This window comes from Trachymyrmex septentrionalis, unplaced genomic scaffold, assembly GCF_001594115.1.
Source record: "Trachymyrmex septentrionalis isolate Tsep2-gDNA-1 unplaced genomic scaffold, Tsep1.0 scaffold131, whole genome shotgun sequence".
NCBI lineage: Eukaryota > Metazoa > Arthropoda > Insecta > Hymenoptera > Formicidae > Trachymyrmex > Trachymyrmex septentrionalis.
Genome location: NW_017304450.1, coordinates 2,544,350 through 2,567,201, shown reverse-complemented (window position 1 = coordinate 2,567,201; position 22,852 = coordinate 2,544,350). Strand labels below are relative to the sequence as shown.

At 29.4% G+C, this 22,852-nt stretch overlaps 4 protein-coding genes across 7 annotated transcripts in view; 1 reads left to right on the top strand and 3 right to left on the bottom strand.

Moving 5' to 3' along the window:
* Positions 1 to 310: 310 nt before the first annotated feature.
* Positions 311 to 6,836, bottom strand: LOC108756963 (SWI/SNF-related matrix-associated actin-dependent regulator of chromatin subfamily A containing DEAD/H box 1 homolog). Its single transcript, XM_018501170.1, has 12 exons — positions 6,572 to 6,836; positions 6,060 to 6,241; positions 3,498 to 3,688; positions 3,191 to 3,419; positions 2,670 to 3,003; positions 2,322 to 2,596; positions 1,930 to 2,067; positions 1,514 to 1,837; positions 1,138 to 1,439; positions 848 to 1,060; positions 625 to 737; positions 311 to 561 (listed from the first exon to the last, which is right to left on the bottom strand). The coding sequence occupies exons 1-12, from the start codon at positions 6,666 to 6,668 to the stop codon at positions 422 to 424; spliced, it is 2,538 nt and encodes an 845-aa protein (XP_018356672.1). The 5' UTR covers positions 6,669 to 6,836; the 3' UTR covers positions 311 to 421.
* Positions 6,837 to 8,044: 1,208 nt separating this feature from the next.
* On the top strand, positions 8,045 to 13,166 carry LOC108756980 (glycerophosphodiester phosphodiesterase domain-containing protein 1-like). Of its 2 annotated transcripts, none has more exons than XM_018501197.1 (7): positions 8,045 to 8,323; positions 8,420 to 8,462; positions 9,895 to 10,076; positions 10,145 to 10,365; positions 12,018 to 12,151; positions 12,261 to 12,375; positions 12,444 to 13,166. In XM_018501197.1, exons 1-7 carry the CDS (start codon positions 8,200 to 8,202, stop codon positions 12,567 to 12,569), a joined length of 945 nt encoding a protein of 314 aa, XP_018356699.1. In that variant the 5' UTR covers positions 8,045 to 8,199; the 3' UTR covers positions 12,570 to 13,166. The 2 variants fall into 2 exon arrangements, with proteins under 2 accessions (XP_018356699.1, XP_018356698.1); XM_018501196.1 differs by having other exon boundaries at positions 12,258 to 12,375.
* Positions 13,167 to 17,054: 3,888 nt separating this feature from the next.
* LOC108757017 lies at positions 17,055 to 18,357 on the bottom strand. 3 transcript variants are annotated; one of them, XM_018501257.1, is made up of 2 exons: positions 18,227 to 18,261; positions 17,055 to 17,493 (listed from the first exon to the last, which is right to left on the bottom strand). In XM_018501257.1, exon 2 carries the CDS (start codon positions 17,484 to 17,486, stop codon positions 17,175 to 17,177), a length of 312 nt encoding a protein of 103 aa, XP_018356759.1. In that variant the 5' UTR covers positions 17,487 to 17,493; positions 18,227 to 18,261; the 3' UTR covers positions 17,055 to 17,174. The 3 variants fall into 3 exon arrangements, 1 of the variants encoding a protein (XP_018356759.1); XR_001939878.1 differs by lacking the exon at positions 17,055 to 17,493 and adding an exon at positions 17,788 to 18,130 and having other exon boundaries at positions 18,227 to 18,357; XR_001939879.1 differs by lacking the exon at positions 17,055 to 17,493 and adding an exon at positions 17,788 to 18,130 and having other exon boundaries at positions 18,202 to 18,253.
* Positions 18,358 to 20,481: 2,124 nt separating this feature from the next.
* LOC108757015 (protein mago nashi homolog) overlaps positions 20,482 to 22,852 on the bottom strand; it is an 18,469-nt gene continuing 16,098 nt past the window's right edge. The window contains exon 3 of the mRNA XM_018501255.1: positions 20,482 to 21,033. Coding sequence (XP_018356757.1) covers positions 20,528 to 20,968 — 441 coding nt within the window. The 5' untranslated portion in view covers positions 20,969 to 21,033 and the 3' untranslated portion in view covers positions 20,482 to 20,527. The remainder of the gene's footprint in view (positions 21,034 to 22,852) is intronic.

Here is a 22,852-nt window from a genome sequence, read left to right as displayed (position 1 = left end):
CAATTTTATATTAAAATTTAAAAATGCAATTTAATAATTTTTGCTTATATTGTAAAGAAATATTTTTTAAGCACATATTATTTTTTTCGTTTATTCGAAGTTATACTTTGAGGTATATTTTAATATCTTAAAAAATATATTAAAAGTGTGCTATATAAAATAAAACAAAATGCATATTGCATAGATAAATAAAAGAATGATTTAATAAATGTATAAAATAACAAAAAAGGAAGTATTCCATAGCGTACATCATAAATATAAAATCTACAAATTGTGATATATTTCTGGTTGAATATTGTTGATCGAAAAACGTGACTCTTTACAAAATACATATTCACAATGATTTGATATAATTAGCGTGAATTAAATTGGAATATATCAAAATTATAATTATTACAAATGGGAATCAAATTTCCCTTATTTACAAAGTTTTATCATTTTCTATAGCGTCAGTTCCTTTATTGGCATTTTTCATCGATGATAGAGATTTATTGTGAACATCCTGGCCTATGGTCATCTTTAATAATTTTAGAATGGACTTTTTATTAGCATTTTCATTTTCTGTAAGCAAAATGCATTTTGTTAATGTTTTTACAATTATAAGATAAAACGTCGTGTACTTACCTTCAGTAATTACTTCAGTAATTTGTTGTTCAAGATGCAACTTTTCTTGCGCTATCTCATACATGCCTTCCTCTATTGTGCCTTCACTCAATAACCTTATGATAGAAACGGGTCTGCAAGAAAATACAGCATCTTGAATATGTTCATTTTAATGAATGATAAAAAAAGTTTTATCTCGATTTATATATATATAAATATGCTTAAATTTTGTGATTATGCATACTTCTTTTGTCCTACACGGTGGCATCGATCTTCTGCTTGTTTATCATTGTACGGATTAAAATCTATATCGTGTAATATAACTGTATCGGCAGCAGTTAAATTGATCCCTAAACCTCCGGCTCTTGTTGATAATAAAAATATGAATATACTTGGATCTTCTGTGTATTTATTTATAAGAGTCTGTCTCTCAGTCACAGGTGTACTGCCATCTAGTCTAATTTTAATATTAAATTCATTAGAATTAATCTGAGACAGCATACACAGCCACAGTAATAATTAATTATAATTAACCTTAAAAATGTCTGTCCTCTAATAGTTAGATATTCTTCAAGTATGTCTAATACCATAGTAAACTGGCTAAATATTAGCACCCTGTGACCATCCGTTTTCAATTGTGGTAGTATCTTGTCAAGTTCCTTTAATTTACCAGCTTCAGGAATAAGTTCTTGAGGTAAACCGAATCCGGCTATACTTTTATATATACGAGTTAATTGATTTATTTGATAATCAGATGTCCAAATCAGATCTTCAAAGACGTATTCCGGATTCTTCTGTTTGTAACCTGGTTCTTTCGCCAGTCTACTTGCTATAGCCTAATAATTGATAATTTATAATAAATCATGTACCAATTAAAAAAAATACCGATAGAAAGAAATTGCATACATACATTTAATTTATTCTCGTCGTAATAATCACGTATGAGAAGGGGATGATTGGCGAGCTTCCTCAACTGCATCATCATGCCAGTACCATTTACATCTGTAATTTCGCTGGCCTCTGCTGAAAATTGAGCGACTAACTTGTTATACATACTTTGCTGTTTTTCAATTAATGTACATCGTATTATTTCGTCTTTTTTATGAGGCAAATCACGTAAAACTTCAACTTTAAGTCGTCGAAGAACAAACGGCCGCATAATTTCCTTTGCATTTTTAACTTGTTCTCTTTCGAACATCGGCTGCTCTCCGTTCTTCTTATCACTCGGTGCTTTCTGCAAAATTTATTCAGAATAGATAAATTGTAAATAAGTGACATATATAAAATGATTAATACATTCTTAATAATAATATTTTAATGGCTTACCGGATTTTTAGAGAATAAGCTTTTTAAATCTGCTTGTTTTCCAGCAAACAACGAAGGCATTACAAATATTAACAAAGACATTAATTCCAATAAATTATTTTGTAGAGGTGTACCAGTCAATAGAATTCGACGCTTAGCCTTTAAAAAACAGATTTCGAGATTTTGTTATAAGAAAACTTCTTACATTTCCGTATATACGAGGTCCGTCCCAAAAAGTATCAGACTTGTGTATCTTTGTTTTTGAGCATCTCTATTGTGGAAGTAGGGATTCAATATTTAGGGAGGATTTTGGGAAGAATGCCTGTTTTCCACAATGCCAAGATATACGCAGAAGTCGAATACTTTTGGGACAGATCTTATATAATGTATATAAATATATGATTAATACATACATTAATTCTGACAAGATTTTCGTATCTAACACTGCTCATATTCTTAAGCATATGTGCCTCATCAAAGACTACATAGTTCAACGGCATAACGCGAAATAGTCTACGCTCCTCTGGAGTACTACATATTAAACTGTACGTAGTTAATAAAACATCGGCATCGTCAAGATCACCATTTCGCCAACCCATTCGCATCTCTTTCCGTTCCTCTTGAGAACCGTAATACTGTACTACTTTCAAGCTAGGTGACCATCTTTCTAGCTCATCCATCCAATTTTCTATACCATAAAAAGATTTTTGCATATTATAAAAACTCTGTGAAACAAATGTTTAAAAACACAATATATTTACCCATAGTTGAACTGGGAACAACAATTAAATGAGGTCCATCCTTTTCATCGAGAAGCTCAGCTTCTTTCAGATATGTCAAAAATGCTATCACTTGTACCGTTTTCCCTAAACCCATTTCGTCGGCTAGTATACCATTTACATTCTGTGCATGCAAAACAGCAAGCCAATTTAGACCAACTATTTGATACGGAGCTAATGTCAAATTTGGCGATAATGCTTTTGGCTGCTGTGTTATAGACGATGCGCCAGCAGCTACAGCTTTTTCCATGTTGATTGACAAACGAAAGCATTTTTTCATAAGATGTTCTACCGCATGACGTGTAGATAGTAATACCTTTTTATGCATATTAAAATAGAATTAATCGTTATATATATGCGTGCGTGTGTGTGTGTATTTTGTTATAAGAATTATGAAAATATCTTAAATTTAATGAAAATTAATCTTTGTTTTCGAATTCTAATAATTTTGTAGAAGATAAAAATATCGTTAATTACATAGGTTATTTTTTTTTCAAATTTACCTGAGCTGCATTCAATAATTCTGTATCTAAATATTTTGTATTTTGAAATTTATTCACTAAGTCTCTCCAATCTTCAAATGGCCTTGCATCTATAATGGCTTGGGCTTTTTTTGAAGAACATTGAGACATCAGAAGCAGTTCCGTAAGTACGGCATTCCGCATAAATTCTAAAACTGCCTTTTTATCACCTGTGAGCTCATTAGATATCTCTACATCCGAATCATCGTCACTGTAAAATAATTACATATGTTTATATGGCATATATTTAAATTTAATAGTGAATACAATTTGTTACAAAATAATATACCTATTAAATACTTTGTCTTTGTAATCTCCTTCATCTGAATCAATATCTATATCCTCGTCTTCATTTAATTTTCTTCTTTTCATTTTGCTAGTTTTTGCAGACGCTTTCAAACTCCGTTTCCTATGTTTTTTAAGTGTCTCCTCTGCCTCCTCAACGTTCCAATTGGTACTTTTAAGTACTTCCTGTATATGCTAAAAAATGATTTTTTCGTATCATTTTTTTTATTTAATATTTAATATATAGTCACAATATGTTCAGATAAACATTCAGGTAACAATAAGCTGACATTATTTTGATAATATTAAATAATATCAAATATTGTAAAGAAAGTCATGATCGGTCAAAGTTAGATGTTTCAAATAATACATTATATATTCTTTATTAAATCAATTTATTTCAGATATGATTGCACGCTGATTAACTTTCGGACTTTCAACACAGTTATTCTGAAACGTTAATAATCCCCCGTAAATTAGATTAGAAAGAAAGAAAGTAAGATCTTTCTTTCTAATCTACGAGTAATTTAGGGAGGATTATTAACGTTTCAGAATAACTGTGTTGAAAGTCCGAAAATTAATCAGCGTGCAATCATATCTGAAATAAATTGATTTAATAAAGAATATATAATGTAACAAATATTAATTAAAAATTTTCGAATGATTGAGAGCAATAATAGCACAGTAGTTGGTGCATTTGATTAACAATAGTATATTTCAATTTTTACATGATAAATCAATCGAACGTTTCAGCTCCATTCATCTTCAGCGATGAAGTACTTAATTACATGTGATGTTCTTGGTTAAAATCAATATAATGTATTAAATCAAAGAGTGCAGTAAAAAGAGTCTCTCAATTCCAAATTTAAGAGAGTAATTGTCAAAAAGTTATGCGGCTAAATGATCACTAAAGGAAAATAAAGAATTAGCGAAAAATAGTTGTGAAGAGGGAAGTAGGTACTCGTAAAGTGCAGTAGATAAGTCTTAAAAAGACTTACTTACTGCACTCCTTGACTGTACACTGGAAGACATTATAATAATGTGTCAAAAACGAAAATTAAGAAATATCATTCGGTACGGTTACAGACTTCAATATCGAATTAAGTTCGTTACACAAATAAGCATTGAAACATGATATTGATTCTATAATCATAGAATAAAATAAACATTTAAGAAACATGAATCTTCAATGTACATTATGTAGATAGTTAAACGTATGGTAGTTCATATAGATATTCAAAAATCATAGATTAAAAAATTATAATGACGTAATGTAATGTTGACAAGCCAACAATTCAAATTTTATCGATAAATTAATATTAAAAGTCAAACCATATTTTATTTTTTAAAAAACTTTTAGTGACGACGTAATGTGATTTCAAAACTTGTTAAGAATATTTAAATAAGCATAGTGTAAAAATTCAGTGTCATTTTTTTGTGTATTTAAACCATTCTCTTGATATTGAGCATTCGAAACTAATCTTTTCCCCAAATATCTTTTGTTATCTAATATTTTGGTTATCCAAATCAAATTCGTATTTAAATTGTAATTTGTGTTCCGAGATGACTGACAGATTTCCAGTTTTTTTGTTAAGTCATTTCGGTGTTCCTTAATCCTAGTATTCAACTTTCTACTGGTCTGTCCTACGTAGGATAATATAATGTATTATTTGAAATATCTAACTTTGACCGATCATAGCTTTCTTTATCGTATTTGATGACACATGGTCGTGCTTAAAAATATTAAATAATATTTAAACAAAAAATGACGACAAAATAAGAACTTATGATGTCAGCTCATTACCTGGACAGCTTTATCTCGAATATCAAAGATAATAAAGATTCTTAGAAAAATTTAACATACTAAAAAAAAATCACGTCACAATGTGTTACATGATGAAATTATCTAATTAAAACATGTAAATCATGTATTGGATTGTTCCAAATCAGATTTTAAAATTACATATTATTAGAAAAGTCACATAATATATATGTTCTTTTTTCTTCTATTTCTATCATTCAATTCTTTAAAATTCGATAACTATAAAATCACATGATAGATGAAATTATTTCTAATATCATGTGATTTTTCAAATTGTTTACATTTTAAAAAATGTACTGATTTGGAACAATTTTCATTGCATAACTTACATGTTTTAATTTTTAATTACATGATTTCATCATGCAACTGTGTGACATGACTTTTTTCAGTAGGGAATATTGAAGTGGTTAATTATTTTTTGGGTACTATAAACAATTGTTCAGTGTTTTTAATACTCAAAATAATTTCAAGGTATTAAATTAAGAGTTTTACAAAGATCTATATTTAGTAAAAAAAGATATAATGGGCTTTCTACAATAAGCCATTAGTCATAAATCAGAAGTCAGAGCTAAAAATTGATCTGCAATCACAGTCATCAATTTTTAGTTTCTGACTTTTGATTTATGACTAATAGCTTATATTGTAGAAATACATAAAAATTTAGGGTGTATAATTATAGATATTAGTTAAAATTTTAAGTCTAAAAAAAAGGTACTTAGAAAATTTGAATTTGAAGATACTTACTGTTGCATCATTCTGTGGATACAAAGTTGTCAGGTACTTTAACTTATTCTCTTTACCTTTGGCGTTACAGTCTGAACTTAGCTTAACTGGACTACCAACATCGCTATCACTATCTTCAATGCGGTTTACAGGTTTACGGCGCATTTGTATATCAGGAGATACCAAATTACTGTCTTCGTCCGCTAAAATTAGAGAAAAAAATAAGACACATAGGTCTTTCGCTAGATAAGATCAAAACAATTACAAATTACATATCACATGCAGTATTAAAAATTTATACATAAATAATTACAAAATTTGCAATCCATACCAGGATGCAAATACGCAAGAATTGTTCAAAAATCAAAATTTATATCATGATATATACTAAATTGCTAAATTAAAACATTCGCATAAATTAAAACTATTCACGAAAATACAGAAAAGCGAATACGACTGTCAAGGATATGCACGCCAATTATGCGCGTGCATCGATTGACAAGACAATAGTAAAAAGATATGCGAGTTCTTACACAAGTTCATGGCCTTCGTTTGTTTTTTTTGAAAGCGGAATTGTCGCAAGAGGCTGGAGCTACTCGTATCTGTTTTGGGCGAATTCGATTCGGACATCGCGTCAACCGTGCGAGGGACGCTGACAGGTATACATTTTTCCAGGATTAACTTTCGGAATCGTCTGCCAGGTGCATTCGGTGCGGTTCGTCGAACGCTGCCGAGCGCGATGGGATTATGTCCGTTACGTAGAGTGTAGAGAGTGTCAAATCAGCAGAAGTAGCTCAGACTGCAGAGCGCAGCGCCGACTGCGAGAATAAAATTATGCCTGATTTTCACGCAAGGTACTTTAAACCGAAATGTTCCAGATCCAAGGAAACATAACGGTATCGAAAATCTAATCGGAGGGGAAATAGACATGCGCTTACAATGACAAATAGAAATTCATATTTGTATGACAGAAAACGGGACTGAATTATAAGTTAAGTATCGTCGTTCGCGACGTTTGTATTTTAATTAAATTTATAATTCATACAGTATAATTAGCGCACATATAAAGAAAATTATTCAAATAAAAATTAACATCAATGAATAGAGGTAGAAAGCGTTAAAAAAATATAATATTAGACAGCAAATATAATTTCATTGATGCGAGATATATGTATAATAATAATAGCATGCGATATGATAAAAGTGTGTCTAGAATATTTAATTGGTGATCAATTTATAAAATAATATTTAATTATTTTAATAAATTAATCACCAATTAAATATTCCAGATAAATATAAATTTTAATTATTTTATTATTGATTATTATTATGTTATTTAATTGTTAAACACAAATAGTTAATTTTTTATTAGCACTCAAGGCTTAACATAATTAGATTATAGATAATAATTCTATGTTTAGTAATTCTTCCGTCTTCGCGCTTCCCGTCTAATCGCTGATTAATCAGTTTAATCAAAGTCGCTCTTAATGTTAATCGGAGTTTCAGGCTCTACTATAATAAGAAGATGAAAGAAATATTATGAAAAATAAATATTAAATATTAGAAATTAAAAAAATAGAAATAAAGATTTAACGTTATGCAGAATATATTTATACAATAAGATATAAGACACATTTATAATATGTATTATTAATCTCTTTTCCTTTTTAATTGGTTTTATTCTTTCTCTTATGCATATAGGGCCTTTTTTATATATTCAAGACCGTCTTAAGTTCTGTTGGCCTTGAAGTGTCACAAACCGATCAGAAAAGAGTCGCGTTAGCGACATAGACATTACTTGCGGTCTTAAAACAACCGACTATAAATACAGAAGGCTGAAGCCGCCTCCAAAGAAGCCGTTCCTATCATCAGCGACATTTTTCGCGGCGACTATCAGCAACGCCAATTGATTGGCCGATCGCGAGATGCGCGGGAAAATGAAAAGCGCGCGCTTCGCCACGCCGCTGGCCGCTCTCGAGTGCGCGTGATTCAAGACCGACGGCCACACACCTGCACCGTCGTCGTCTGCTCCACCGCCTCCACCGTTTATTTGTATCAATTGAATCTGTATTCTGTCATTTTGTCACAAGACGTCGAGAGCACCGTTATGTTCAACGGCGGATAAGTATATCGAATAGCACGGATACCGAGGGAAGTAAGGATGTTGTTGTACACGTTGATCGGCGGCTACATGCTGACCTCGATGATACTATTCAAGTACCCCACCCTACTACATAAAAAGAAGAAGGTGAAGTTTTTGTGTCAGCACATTAGTCATCGGGGCGGTAAGTCGTCCTTGCGTTCCTGCCTTTGTTTACTATCCACAAATTCGCGGGCGCGATGAATCTCATTAATTTATTCTTACGTATGAATCATTTTAGGTGCCGGTGAGAGCTACGAAAACACGATGTGCGCGTTCAAACGGTTAGTGCAAATATTGTTTACTCAAGACCCCCCCCCCCCTCCTTAATCCAAGACTGCGAAAATATTCATATGTCAACCTGTGCTAATTGCTTGTGACATTTAATCAGCATATATATTACATGGCAGCATGAAGTAAAAATGTTTACATGTGATTTTACTTTAAATACTTAACTAAAAGTATAATATAGTAAGGAAAATTTAATATTTTTTGTTTTATATCAATTTTTATGTCTTTACTTTTACATTGTTATTTTGAATTTTTATAACACTTATTTTTTATATGTAAAAATTTATATAGTATATATGTATATATTTGTAACATAAAATGATAAAAGAAATTTATTTCAATATAAGTTATTAATTTCTATATAATGTAATTAATTATTTATTTATATACAAGTAAGAAAAGAAAATCAAAATAATATTTTTATCAATTTATATAACTCGGAAAAAATAGGATACAAATGTATCTAATAATGTACAAAGTGTCTCATTTTAATCGATCACCTCAAATATCTTTTGAATAATGTATTTTAGGGAAAAATGTTTCAGATAAAAGTTTTGGGACTTCGAGGGAGACATAAGATGGTATCATTAACCTTGTGTGATATCAAGGTGAGGGTAAGATCACTTTGAATTTTTTAAATGAAACCCTCCATTTTTTATTACATATTCTTATAGCTTACCTCGAGAGCTTTCCACTATAATTAAAACACTATAATTAAGTTTTCATTAAATACTTTTCGAGTTATAAGGCTTGCAAGTTACAGCACCTGGTATTAGCATTATCCAAGGTGTTTGACCGACTGGCTAAAACCTCTTGAATATTGTTCAGAATTATGACCTGGATAACATTAGTCAAGATCAAGACCACTGGAGATTGTTCCTCTTATTTTCATTTTTGCACTAAAAATTCATTTCTATGTAAAAATGAAAATAAGAGGTACAACCTTCAATGGCCTTGACTAATATTATCCAAGTTGTGATCCTCAACAATATTCAAGAAGTTTTAGTTATTGGTCAGACACTGGGTAATACTACCTTGGGTAATGCCGACAATAATAATAGTATTTTGGAAAACATTATTATTAAGTTACAAGTAAGCTACAAGAATATGTAATGAAAAATTGGGGATTCCATTTAAAAAATTCAAAGTGACGAAGTTCCAAAACTTTTGTCTAAAACATTTTTCCTTAAAATGCACTGTTCAAGAGGTATTTGAGGTGATCGATTAAAATAAGACACCCTGTATATATATATATTTTTTTTTTTCATTGGATTAAAATATTCTCTTGACTATCTTAGTATTTATTAAATCATGTCTGCTGATTAATACTTTTGATTATAAATAAAGTTGGCTAAAATTATGCCAATATCATATTTTATTAATTGTATATTTAAGTGAAATCAATATCTTTGCTTGCAATTACAGAGCAGTAGCTATTGGAACACAAATGTTGGAATTAGATTGTCACCTTACAAGAGATGGCGAAGTAATAGTCTCTCATGATCAGAATCTTTTACGCAGTACTGGTATAGATAAGAATATTGCTGAATTGGATTACAAGGATTTACCGCTCTTAAAGCAATGTTTACCAATTGATTTTGATCCAGGTATTGTTATTTATTATTTTAAGAAACGAACTTACGAACAGAATTATTTAAGAACTATAGTTGAACAGATGTGGAATATGTCGGTTCGGCAAAGGAAGAGGATCGACGATTTGCATTGTTACGAGAAGTATTTGAGGCATTCCCCAATATCCCCATTAACATTGATATTAAGATCAATAATGATCGGCTTATATCGAAAGTTTCCGATCTTATAAAAGAATTCAATAGAGAAGAATATACAGTTTGGGGAAACTTCAGTGATGAAGTTACACAGAAATGTTATAAAATGGTATGTTAATACCTATTAAGCTTCTGTAAAGATCAAATTAATACATTTTGAAAGAATTAAAATAATACTTCGTAAAAAATGTAATAGTAGTAATACTAGTAATAGTAGTAATAGTAGTAATTTTGAAATTGAATTGCTAAAATTTTTGTGCTATTATAAATGCTGATATTTAATATTTAAATGGCCTTATATAGGATACTAAGTACTCTAAAAGATTTTAAAGAGTGATTTCTCACACAAATTCAAAAGAAAACTTCATATGGCCATATTTTCCAAAATTTTGGGGAAAAACGAAACTTTTCTTCAATTTTGACACCCTGAATCTTTAAAATTAAGCCGATTCGGACATAAGATTATATGAAATTTTATGAAGCTTTTGTCTTGAATACTGAGTACTTAGTATCTACTTCATACAAAGAATGCCGTACAATTCTTATGAAAAATTCAGCGAAGTTGGAGGATTGTAACTTTGCTATTTTATAATTTGTGTGATGCTGATTAAAAGTTAATATTACTACAATCTTTGCAAATAAATTGTTTTATTTTTAAAGATAGATAAAATTTCTAAATCGTACGTATTTAATTAATTCTTGCATAGATCAAATGTACCATAAATGTGAGAATAGAAAAAAGTAACATTTTTTCACATGGGAACACGTTTTGAATAATTTAACTCGATTTCATTCTTTCACTTCCAGTAAAGTGGAAGAAGAGATATTGACAAAATAACAAACATGTCGTATTTATAAATCGATTTTTTGCATATTTGCAAATAAGATAAATAAAATATATTTTAAAACGTGTATCTTATTTGCAAAAACTGATTTATAAATAAAGATATGTTCGTCATTTTAATCGGAAATTTTTTCAATATTTCTCTCCTCGCTTTACTGGTGGTGAAAAAATGGAATTGAAAGCTCGAATTATTAAAATATACTTTCATTTAAAAAAAAAGTTATTTTTTTCTATTCTTATATTTTTAGGATGTTTTACTATTAGAAGTAATAACCAAATATATAGGATTTGTGAATTTTGTGTGTCTGAAGAAGTCGAACGATTTATTTGCAGAGGTCATAGCAATATTAATTTTTTTTTTATGAAAGAAACTTTTCAAAAAGCACTCCTGATTATACCGCGCCTCCTCTTACCCAACAGAGCAGATGGTCTCCTCGTTTCCTGAGAGAGCAGTTGGTCCAATCCCGCGAGATTAACACAGTTTTCTTGAATTTTTATTCACTAAAACTCCCGTCACAGTCGTTCTCCAGCACAAAGGGAGAAGGGCATCGGAGACTTACAAGTATTATGCAATGTTTCCCTAATCCAGAGAGACCTCCTTTTAATCTTATCCTCTCCGGATCGTTCCAGAAATGCGATAGAGTGCGAGTATTATACCTCACCACCCCTATACGCAAGGACTAGACAGACAGACGATGACGTGCCTGCCTACCTACATCCGGTGGCTTTTATACTTTGCCCGAATAGCTCGATGGTAACTACGACTATTCGTGGAGGATGTTAACTTTTGATCAATACTACATAAACTATAAAATAGAGCCAATTTCGCTGTAAGCCATTTTTCAAAAAAATATGTGGCTTCCTTTATGCATTGTTAATTTTTTTACTATTTTTAATAATCTTGATTTTTGTTGTAGAATCCAAATGTAAATTTACTGTTTTCAATGCAACGTGTAGCAATGTTGATACTTCTCATGTATACTGGTTTGTTACCATTTGTACCATTAAAGGAAACACACCTTGAAATTTTCTTGCCTTCAATTTATTTGCGGTAATATAATTAAACCTTTTATGTCTTTGTAATTATAATGGAATTACGGAAAAAATATTTCTTGTAAAAAAATTCTTTTGATTCTTTTCTCATTTCATTTCTTCAGAAGAAAAGGAGGTCCGAGTCCAACATTTTTACCACTGGAAAAGTTGGTAGTACGTACGATTAATGTATTATTAGTGAGGCCGTGTTTATTTAATCATTTAAGAGCACGAGGTATACATGTAAGTATATACAATTACAATTGATCATCTGATTGATTTTTAATTGATATATTTATATTTTCTTATAGGTCTATTTTTGGGTCTTGAATAAAGATGAAGAATTCGAAAGAGCATTTAATTTGGGAGCAACTGGTGTAATGACAGATTATCCAACAAAATTAAAATTATTTTTAAAGAAACGTACAATAGAATGAACCGGATAGATTTCTAAATAGTCACAGATAACATAAACTACTGAAAAATTTACGGAGTTATTTATGTCTGGGAAGAGATATCTGTCACGATAAGCCAGAAGATATATAAGAATAAATAAAGTAGTATATTTTTTATAAGCAAAGCAAAACTATTTGCTTATGTTCTGTGTATAAATGCCAATTTTGCCACAATTATGACAGTTCGTACAAATTAATTCATTAGCGAAATTGCGTATACAACATGCATTATATACGCTACACAGAATAGTTTATTGTATTATTATTACATTAATGCGGGTATCCATTCATGGAATAAGATTGCTCTGGCCTCATAAATCTTTCAATTATTCATCTTCATTTTTTGCTTCATCGAAAAATATAGGCTGTCCCGAAATTCGGAAATCAAAATACTAGTAGAAATGCAAGAAAATTTTCGAAAAGGATAAGTAAAAAAGTATTTATCATTTTTTGTTCTAATAGGTCTTGAGATACAAAGGTTTAAAACTGGCCTCTTTTATTTACAAAGACATAAAAGTTTCAATTATATTACCACAAACAAATTGAAGGCAAGAAAAGGTGTATATCCTTTAGTGATACAAATGATAACAAGTATACATGAGAAGAATCAACATTGCTACATGTTGCATTGAAAACAGTAAATTTACATTTATATTTTACAACAAAAATCAAGATTGTTAAAAATAATAAAAAAATTACAGGTTTTAAATGACTGTGTGTGCTTATTTGTATTGATCAGTTTTAAACCTTTATATCTCAAAAACTACTATTCGGAATGAAAACTGGCAAATGTTTTTTAATTTTTTTTTTTCCCCGAAAATTGTCTTGCTGTAATATTTTGAAACACCATTTATATTTAACGAGACTTTTTTTCTTTTAATTTAATTATCAGTACTGACGATTATTCGTGTAACTAGACTGATAAATAAATCTGCGCAGATAACAATTTATTCTAATATAGCATTTTTTATGTAATATGTAATTGTAATGCGTACTTCTAATTTGCTGTTAGAATTTATTCGCGGTCTCAGATTTTATATATTATTTTTGTTTACGGGATAAGCGTATTTTACCTTTATATAATATTTATAAAAAAAAAACAAATATTCCTCAACAGTATTCGTTTTTCTTATTGCGATTTTTTATTTATAATATTCTTCTACACATAGATTTATTATAAGGAAATTCGTACATTGTAAAAAAGCCTGCATGCATATCCCAGTTTTTAGGACAAAACATCTATTGATTACTATATCTCTCTGGGGCCAGCGTTAACTTAGTCCAGCATTCAAATGCTTCGAATGATACATATACATACTCTGATCTATATATGATGCATTTATTAAATAATTTTAATCTTCATAGATTTGTGAAGACATTTTATGTGAAAAGAGAAAACTCGATCTATGCAGATCATGATATGTCCTTAGTATATATTGGTGTGATACAAGGAATTTCCTTTTTGTGAAAAATGAATGTGATAAAAGTCTGTGTCAGTCTCATAATATTGAGAAAGTGTGAAATCGATAAAACTCTATCAGGATTAATCCTATTGAATAAAGAAATAAATTTGTGTGCAAATATTGTATTTAGCGTATGATATTTATACAATATTACGAGATAGTTAAGGCATGATAATCAGTATTAATATCTTATAACAACTTAATATATGTGGGACATACTTCACAGGAGTTATCATTCTTCAACGTTACATCCATCCTTGAAGCATATCCTACATATGAAATTACATCATGTAATTGCGTACAGAGCAATTAATTTGCAATTAATATAACTCAATTGTCTATGAATATCTATATGTTAAATATATGTACTTTTCTAATCTTTTGAACGTAGAAACAATATATTAAACAACTAAACAAATATTATGTTAAAAAGATATATTTAACTGCAGCTCACACATTTATAAAAAATGTAACGATATAAAATCTTTTCTAACTTATTATATGTATATTATATATAATTTATATTTATTCTGTTTTATATATAAAAAAATCTATGTGCATATGTGCCATTGTATATGTATACAATATACATATTCAGATAAAAGTATAAACAATATATAAGATTATCAAAGAGACGTGGAAAATATCAATATTTATGGTTATAAAAAATAAGAAAGATTATACATTATATGCTGTCTTATGGGACGGTCATAGAATTCATGTGATGTACGTTGTCTTTATTTGATGTTTATATGTATAATCTCAATTTATGAAAGCTTTTTGATGATACATAATTATAATCTTAATTTACCAAAGAATTTTTAATAATTATAACTTTAGTATTTTGATGTATTATGATAGCATAAATGTCCTTTTATTTATAGTATTAAGAAATATAAATTATTTATTATACAAGTTTTCGTGTCCCATTCAAAATTATTAAATTTGCAAAATTTATGCACATATGTGTGTGTGTGTGTGTGTGTGTGTGTGTGTGTGTGTGTGTGTGTGTGTGTTTTAGAAAGAAAAATTTTGTTCTGTTTGAGTAGATTGTCTACTTGACTGTAAGTGTACTTCAGGAGCGAAGGATTAAATAAATAACATACTAAATTTTATTAAGATTATTTGTTTTTATATTAAATAAGTCTTATAATGTATAATTAATATTGAACATGTTTTATAATGAATATTAAGTATAGAAAAAAATAAATGCAACTATGTACAAATTCATGTACCTTTGTATTTGAAATTAACTTTTGTGTATTTGTAAAACTCGAAGTTTATAATATAAGTTTTCATTCTATGATAAATTTTTGTTCCCCCCCCCTTTACCCATATAAAAATAAATTAATCTCATACGATAGGAAATTTAATTGTATCTATGCATTTCTAATTTTTATTTATTTAATTTGTTGAGATTCCAGATTTGTTTCTCCAAGATTTGTTTCTTTATGACGAAAAAAAAACAGTTACAAATAAATTAAATTTACATCAGATCTAGAAGATGTGTGAGAATAATACTTTCAATATTATTTTCTCACATATTACATCACATATTTGAGAATAATATCTTCAATATTTGTATTTTATATTACTATTTTATATTAATCTATCTTATATATAAAATATTATTTGATATATAGTATATAAAATGTATTATATCAATTATTTATAAATGGAAGTATATAATTATATAAATAAATAAATAATATACATATGTATATATATCTAATTTTTGTATATAAATAAAATATTTATATATATGTTACGCACGAGCACGTAATGTTCGCGTTTACGCGGCGTTCCAAACGAATCGCGCACTCGTGCACGAAAATACACTCTTGGAATGTTTAGAACACAGAAACATTAATTAGTGATTGGGCAATATGATTGTAACGCAAAGTAATGTTACGAAAAGAATTCACGTTCAATTCGAAGTTTAGATATCATAAACAAAACAAAACAAAACAGATCGCGCTTCTCTTCTCGATGTTCTTTTGCGCTCGCGAACTCGATAAAGTTCCGAGGCACGAGGACAATGTCTCGAGTGACGCAAACGCAGTACAAACGCAACAATACTATAATATACATACTATATGTATATAATACATATATTTATACAATGTATATATATATATATTTATGTTCATACATATAATTATTTTTGTTAATATTTATATTATATAAAATAATGTCTAACTTATTGTTCTAAAATCATAGAGAGACATAGTTGCTTAGAGATATTTGTTAATATTATGCAAGAAACGTTTAGTGCATATTATTGTTTATATATAATTTCAATGCACCCTCAGATTCATTAATTTATCTGTAAAAGTGAAAGTAATACACATATTTTGCATAGAAATGAGTCTATCTGCTGTTCACTTTCAGCATTCACATGCATCATATTTGTATAGAATTTATTACACTTCAGTATATACAGCCAAGAGGGGGGGGGGGTGGTTCTTGATTTACATGAATATTTAACTCTGCATCGTATTTGTATATTATTGACATAAAAATCCTTGAAAAGTATAGTTTCCAATTATTTTCAAAAATACAATATATGTTTTACCTTGTGTTATGATACTGTGAAAACTTGCGAAAATATGTAAAATAGCCTTGTAAATCACTCCCAGAAAGGAGTTATTAATTGGAAAAGCGATCTGCCATAGAAAATGCTTACATTTATAACAGCAAGTAGACTTATTTTTATATAAAATACACATCTCATTTATTCTTTATAGATATCAACAAATTTAGGAGTATATTATGAACAGTATATTGCATGTAAAATTAAACGCTTCTTATCATTGAATCAATTGATAGATAAAAATTGTATGCATATAATATCATAACTTGCTTATACTTGATGCGGGACATTACCATGTCTCTTGAGATTTATCAGTTAATTAGGCAAGCATTTGTTAGATTTAGGCAAGAGTTTTTGTGACACATACTTCAATACAATCTGTTTTTTTTTTAATCGATTCAATTTAATCAGATCGATTTTTCATTACTAAGAATTATACTTCATAGCTATCATGGATTTCTATGTATACTTATTTTCATTTAAAATATCAAATTCGCAGATCTATGTTTAGAAATGCAGAGATATCGGTATTTATGTGGGTTCTTGCGATGTGTTTGTTTGAAGCTGCTCCTTATGCTTGCATTTGTGATATACAAAACTATCTGATTTTCTACTATTTGTTGTCATAATCGTTCGATACGTAAAAACCTTGCCTTTGCAGTAGCAGCAGTGTCTATCAGAGGGATGCGAATCGTCAAAGTGCTTCCTTATAGCAGCCCAGTTTCCCGAGATGACTTGGTTGCAATCGTCACAATAAACACGGGCTTGTCGAAATCTGTCATGAACCGAGTCCGTGACGACGTGACCTTCAACTTCCTCCAAATCTTGCACATTGACTGACATCTTGCATCTACAATTTAAATCACAGTTAATAGAACGTTCAGTATAAGAGAATTCTATTTGCAATATTTAAAATTTACTACACTCAATGAAAAATTTAGAGCCATTAACTTTGTCAAAAGAGTATTTCCAACAACAAAAAAGCATTTTAAATTTAACTCTTAGTACATAATGAGTTTTTAGTCCTTTTACTATACATAATTAATGGGATTAATCATGACTTTTACAAATATAAAAATTGTTAAGTGATTCTTACATCTACTTTAACATGTACAAAAATATACATGTGTAAAGTTATGTATTTAAAAAAAGAAAAGAATAGAATCCATTATTCATCCAAATGCTCCCAACATTTCAAAGAAAAGAAATGCACGAATGACAAAAGAAATCATGTGTACCAAGGATTAAATTAATGACACAGACTTTTAATTTTAAGCTCTTTCAATACGATTAAATAATGTTAATTACCAGTTTTTCTCAATGAATATGCAAACGTCTCAAACTCTTTTTTTTCCTCTGTCCACTTTCACTCGAAGCGAATTATTACTCGAAAATGAATTATTACGTTCAGGTTAGGAACCGTATGTAGGATTGTATTCAAATAACAGCAAATAATGTATTCTATGTGATGTTTTTCACTCCAATATCTGAAACCGTCGATATCTATTCTAATCACATTGCGTAATTATTTTATATATATATATATATATATAAGTACTTGTTGATCCAGCAATTGTTCCTACCAGCTCCTAGCTCCTACGACGTCAACGTATGAACGTCAGAGCATGATGAAGAAAAGGTATTTAACAATAAGTAATACATTAATACACCATGCGTCAAAGCAGAGAGAAATCTCTGTCAACGTCAACAGACGTCAGGCGCTTTCCCTCATTGTCAGATCAGGTTAGATCTTAAGCTGACTTGGGGTTCTTGGGAGTTCATAGAGTTGATGAAATGCTTTCCATTTAATACAAGTTGACACAAACATCATTCTTTCTTTCTTATTCAGAGAATAACAAAGATAAAACGATACTTGTATCAAATGGAAAACATCCAGTAAGGTAAATATAGTCAATGAATCATTGCATAAAATAACAAATATTTTAAGTATTAAGCTTTTAATTAATGATATGTATGATTCTAAATAAATTTGTTTTATTAAATTTTTATAAATAAATTTATTTAGAGTTGTAGATATCATTAAGAGCTTAATATTTGAAAAATGTTATTATTTTGTCTAATTGATTGAATCATATCCACTACAACTGTCCACCAGTGTCCACTAAACTGGTATATTTATCTTACTATTTCCTTATCAAATTACAAGCTGATATTATTTGTCATCATTTTGACATTAAAATGACATTAAAAATATCATTTTGACAAAATGATAAATAACATCAACTCTCTATTTAGATAAATTATATAATATTGAAAATTACTTATTTTTGAGTGTAAAATGCACAACAGTATTCTTAATAATTAAAAATTAATAATTCAACTTTCAGTATTAAAAATGTATTTTTTAACAAAATGCAAAAATACAAATTTTTCTATGTTATATTTGAAAATAGGAAAAAGTTTGAAGGCAATTTAGATCTGAATCAAATATTTTAATATAAGTAAACATACTTTTAATAATTAAGATAAAAAATAAAAAAATTTTCACTTATATATATAAAATTTCATTATTAAATATTGATCTTATTGAACTATATTTTATATGTAACATTCATTTTTACACGAAAAGTATAAATTTTCAACAAGATAATCAATAGACTCTAAAAAAAATTTTTTTAATAATTAATAAATAAAATGCCAATTTGAGCCAACGCTGGTTATTCGTGTGTATTTTATACCATTTATTCAAAGTGAATATTAAAACGTTTCGACCTACAAGGTCCTTTTCAATACAAAGAAATTTACTTAAACTATTAATTACAAAATTACATAATGATAGCGCATAAGAGTATAAACTATTAACGTATAAAATACGAAAAAACTGTGGTAGTGATATCCGAGTTAATCTTGATCATCAAATTACTAAGTTTACTAAAAAAGAAAGAGATTTTTTTGTTTTGAATCGATCGACCAAAAAGAGTTAAAAAATATTTCAAATTGCTAACATGAAGTTATCCACAAAAAATATAATAAAATAAACTTACATGACTGTCGAGATTGAATTGTCTCTATAAGATTTGTTGTACATGTTCCATTAGATTGTTCCATGTATTGTGTAATACAATTATGAATAAATTAAAAAATTAATATAAATAATAGTTAAAATCAAACTTTAGTTCACTTATATGAAACAAAATTAAGAATTATTAGGCACGACATAACTATTTGGTAGACGAATGTAAAATGCAAACTGAGAGAAAGAGTGGACAACAGAACATGTATTTACAAAGGTAATAAGTAAAAATAATAAATAACCAAGGATAAACGATATAAATTGAAAGCATTACGTCTCTGAAAATAAAATTATATATAATGGATTGAGAGAAACGGTATCATTTGGTAGATTCAGCTCTAACTTAAGTAAATTTTTTTTGTACTGAAGAGGATCTTGATCGTAGGTCGAAACGTATACGTTTTAATATTCACTTTGAATAAATGGTATAAGATACAGACAAATAACCAGTATTGGCTCAAATTAGCATTTTATTTATTATTTTTTATAAATTTTCAGTCCAGTCACTTTTTTTGGGAGATTATATATCTTGAAAATTACAAAAGTGAACGCAATCACTAGAATATTTATAATTTCATTCATCAGGTCAACTAGTGTATTAGTTCACCTTTGTAATTTTCATTTCATTTCAAAATGTACAATCCCTCTGATACATTATTAAATTCCTTTAAAGGTTATATAATTCACAAAAATATGAATGCAATTTAATTTCTCTTCCAAGAACATCCAATTGATTTTTGTGAAAAATTCAGGTAAAGTATAAACAAATACAAATAACTACGTGTATTTTATTAAAATAGAGAAGCAAGGGGATTATACAGAAGTCTTTAAATAAGAGCATCAGTGTCATTTATATGGGCTTAATTTTGAAGTGCAGTCCTATCAGGGAGAACACCAAGCATTTGAGATCCTGCACGAGGTAGTAGAAACACCGCAAACCCTCCGGGTCTCGCGACTGGTTCACGTCCAGGAGGGAGCCAGTCTTGGAGGTGGTGAACGATATATGCTCGTCGCCGATGACGATCTCCAGTTCCTGGCGTCCGACGCGGTCAGGCTGCGGCCAGAGCGAGTCGTCTTCCTGCATGATCTCCGAATCTTGGATAATGCGCTTGAGTTCTTCCATTACGCATTGGTGCACATATGCCTCCTTACGAATCATCGTGTCGTTCTTGTAGTTGGAGTTGTTGGCGTAGCGCAACTTGCCGTCCGGCCGGAACTCGAATTCCAGGAATTCATGCCCAAATTTGCCTTTGTGACCGACGTAATACCGTATGTAAAAGTCCGTCGACATTCTTACTATTGATTATCGTTCAGCAATTACGATCAGTAGCAGTGAAACGTTAAATGTTCAAGTTTCTGATGGCCTCTCGCAATTGACGTTCGCCATTAGCAAACATTAAGCCGCTTTTTCATGTGGCGAACTTAATGAACTACTCGATATTATTAGGGTCAATTTCAATGTATCGATTGACACGTGATTGGTTATCGTGAAACTGGCATAATGACGTATTTATATAAAATATTTATATAAAAATTATAAAATTATATTTATATATAAAATTGAGATAAAATTTTGTAAGTCTGAGAGTTCGGAATTTAAGGATGCATATATACTCGTATTTTTTAACAGAATAAAAAGATTATGAAAAAATTACAATTTTTTCAATATTGTATTTTTGTGTCTGAAAATGATACAGAAAGTGATTTAGAATCTGGATCAAAAAATATTTCAATAAGAAGTAAACATATGTTTTAAAGAAATAATTGAAGATAAAATGAGAAAACTTTTATTTAAATTATAAAATTGTATTATAATAATACAAACTAAATATAAATATTAAACCTTATTAAACGTTTCATATTTAACATTTATTTTATCAAAATAAATTTCCAATTTCTGCAGTTACTTTTTTGCAAAAACATCTGATACACAATAGTGTATCAGAACAGTAGTGTAGTCGAACCCTGTCGGGGCCTGGCGATGCCAAGATACTTTTTTCGGAAGCCAAGTCTGGTGGTGCGACGTCACACACGCACACACACATAAGGTTTTTTTCTATAATTATTTAAAACTAATTTTTTATGTTTGTAAATTGACAGTAAGAAGAAAGAGAAGTATTTACTGAAATCTGAATTGCGACATGATAATATGGTGTAGTTAATAAAAAAATCCAATCATACAAGGTGTCTCAGAAATAATATACGTGCTACTTTGAGGGCATAGAAACGGTTAAGAAGAACAAAAAAGTCTTATAACATTTTGAGATTTCGCTGTAATTTTCAAATAAAAAAATAAAACGTCGAAACCAATGCGCGGTGACACCACGCGGCGCGAATTCTATATGAAAAGATTACATTTCTCTTTTTTTTTATTTGTTTGTTTTACATGTTGCATATTGATGTTTTAAAAATCTAATAAACCTTTGTCCAAAGCACCGCCAGGGGCACTTTTATTTTTAGGACTACACCACTGCTGATACGTCAATCTTTAATCACCAGTTGATTCAAGACTATTATTTATTTCTGCTACTCTAGATTAATAACAAACTTGCTTACACAAAGTTAATTTCCAGCTTAAATTTAATGTTCCTAATCAGGGGCGAATCCAGAAGTTTATCAAGGGGAGGCCATTAACGCACCGCCAACGAAATTTTTTCAAATATAAAATATTTAAATTACTATTATATTGAAAAGTACTATAATCCGTGTGTCAAAATAGTCGATAAAAGTAACCTAGACAACACATTGAAATATAAGACGTCTTTAAAACGTCTTTTAGATGCCAAAGACGTCTTATGTCTCTCTTTTGGATACTTCGTGTTATCTGAGAAGCGAGAAGAACCATAGAAGACGACCATCTCAATCTCTTTTTATTCAATGGTGTAATGGGAGAGAGAACGAAAGAGAGATTGGCTGTTTTTTTATGGTCTCTTTCTCTTATTATAAGGTACTTTCCATTTGATGACACAAGTTGATACAAGTCGACACAAGCGTCATTCTATCTTTGATGACATTCAGAAAGTGACAAAGATAAACATTTGTGTCGACTTGTGTCATCAAATGGAAAGCAGTCATTGTCGACTATATTTAAATACTATTTAGGCTAGTATTTATAATTAGATCTTATATTCAAGACCGTCTTAAGTACGGTCTTGAAAAATCACGGACCAATCAG

Excerpts from the sequence above, each read along its gene's own strand:
- LOC108756963 (XM_018501170.1), bottom strand. The coding sequence starts at position 6,668 with ATGTCCGAATCGAATTCGCCCAAAACAGATACGAGTAGCTCCAGCCTC. Across the intron at positions 1,061-1,137 it reads AGAGGACAGACATTTTTAAG|ACTAGATGGCAGTACACCTG; the intron begins GTTAATTATAAT and ends TATTAAAATTAG. Across the intron at positions 562-624 it reads TACTGAAGTAATTACTGAAG|AAAATGAAAATGCTAATAAA; the intron begins GTAAGTACACGA and ends TTTTGCTTACAG.
- LOC108756980 (XM_018501196.1), top strand. The coding sequence starts at position 8,200 with ATGTTGTTGTACACGTTGATCGGCGGCTACATGCTGACCTCGATGATA. Across the intron at positions 12,152-12,257 it reads TTGCCTTCAATTTATTTGCG|AAGAAAAGGAGGTCCGAGTC; the intron begins GTAATATAATTA and ends TCATTTCTTCAG. Across the intron at positions 12,376-12,443 it reads TAAGAGCACGAGGTATACAT|GTCTATTTTTGGGTCTTGAA; the intron begins GTAAGTATATAC and ends ATTTTCTTATAG.
- LOC108757017 (XM_018501257.1), bottom strand. The coding sequence starts at position 17,486 with ATGTCAGTCAATGTGCAAGATTTGGAGGAAGTTGAAGGTCACGTCGTC.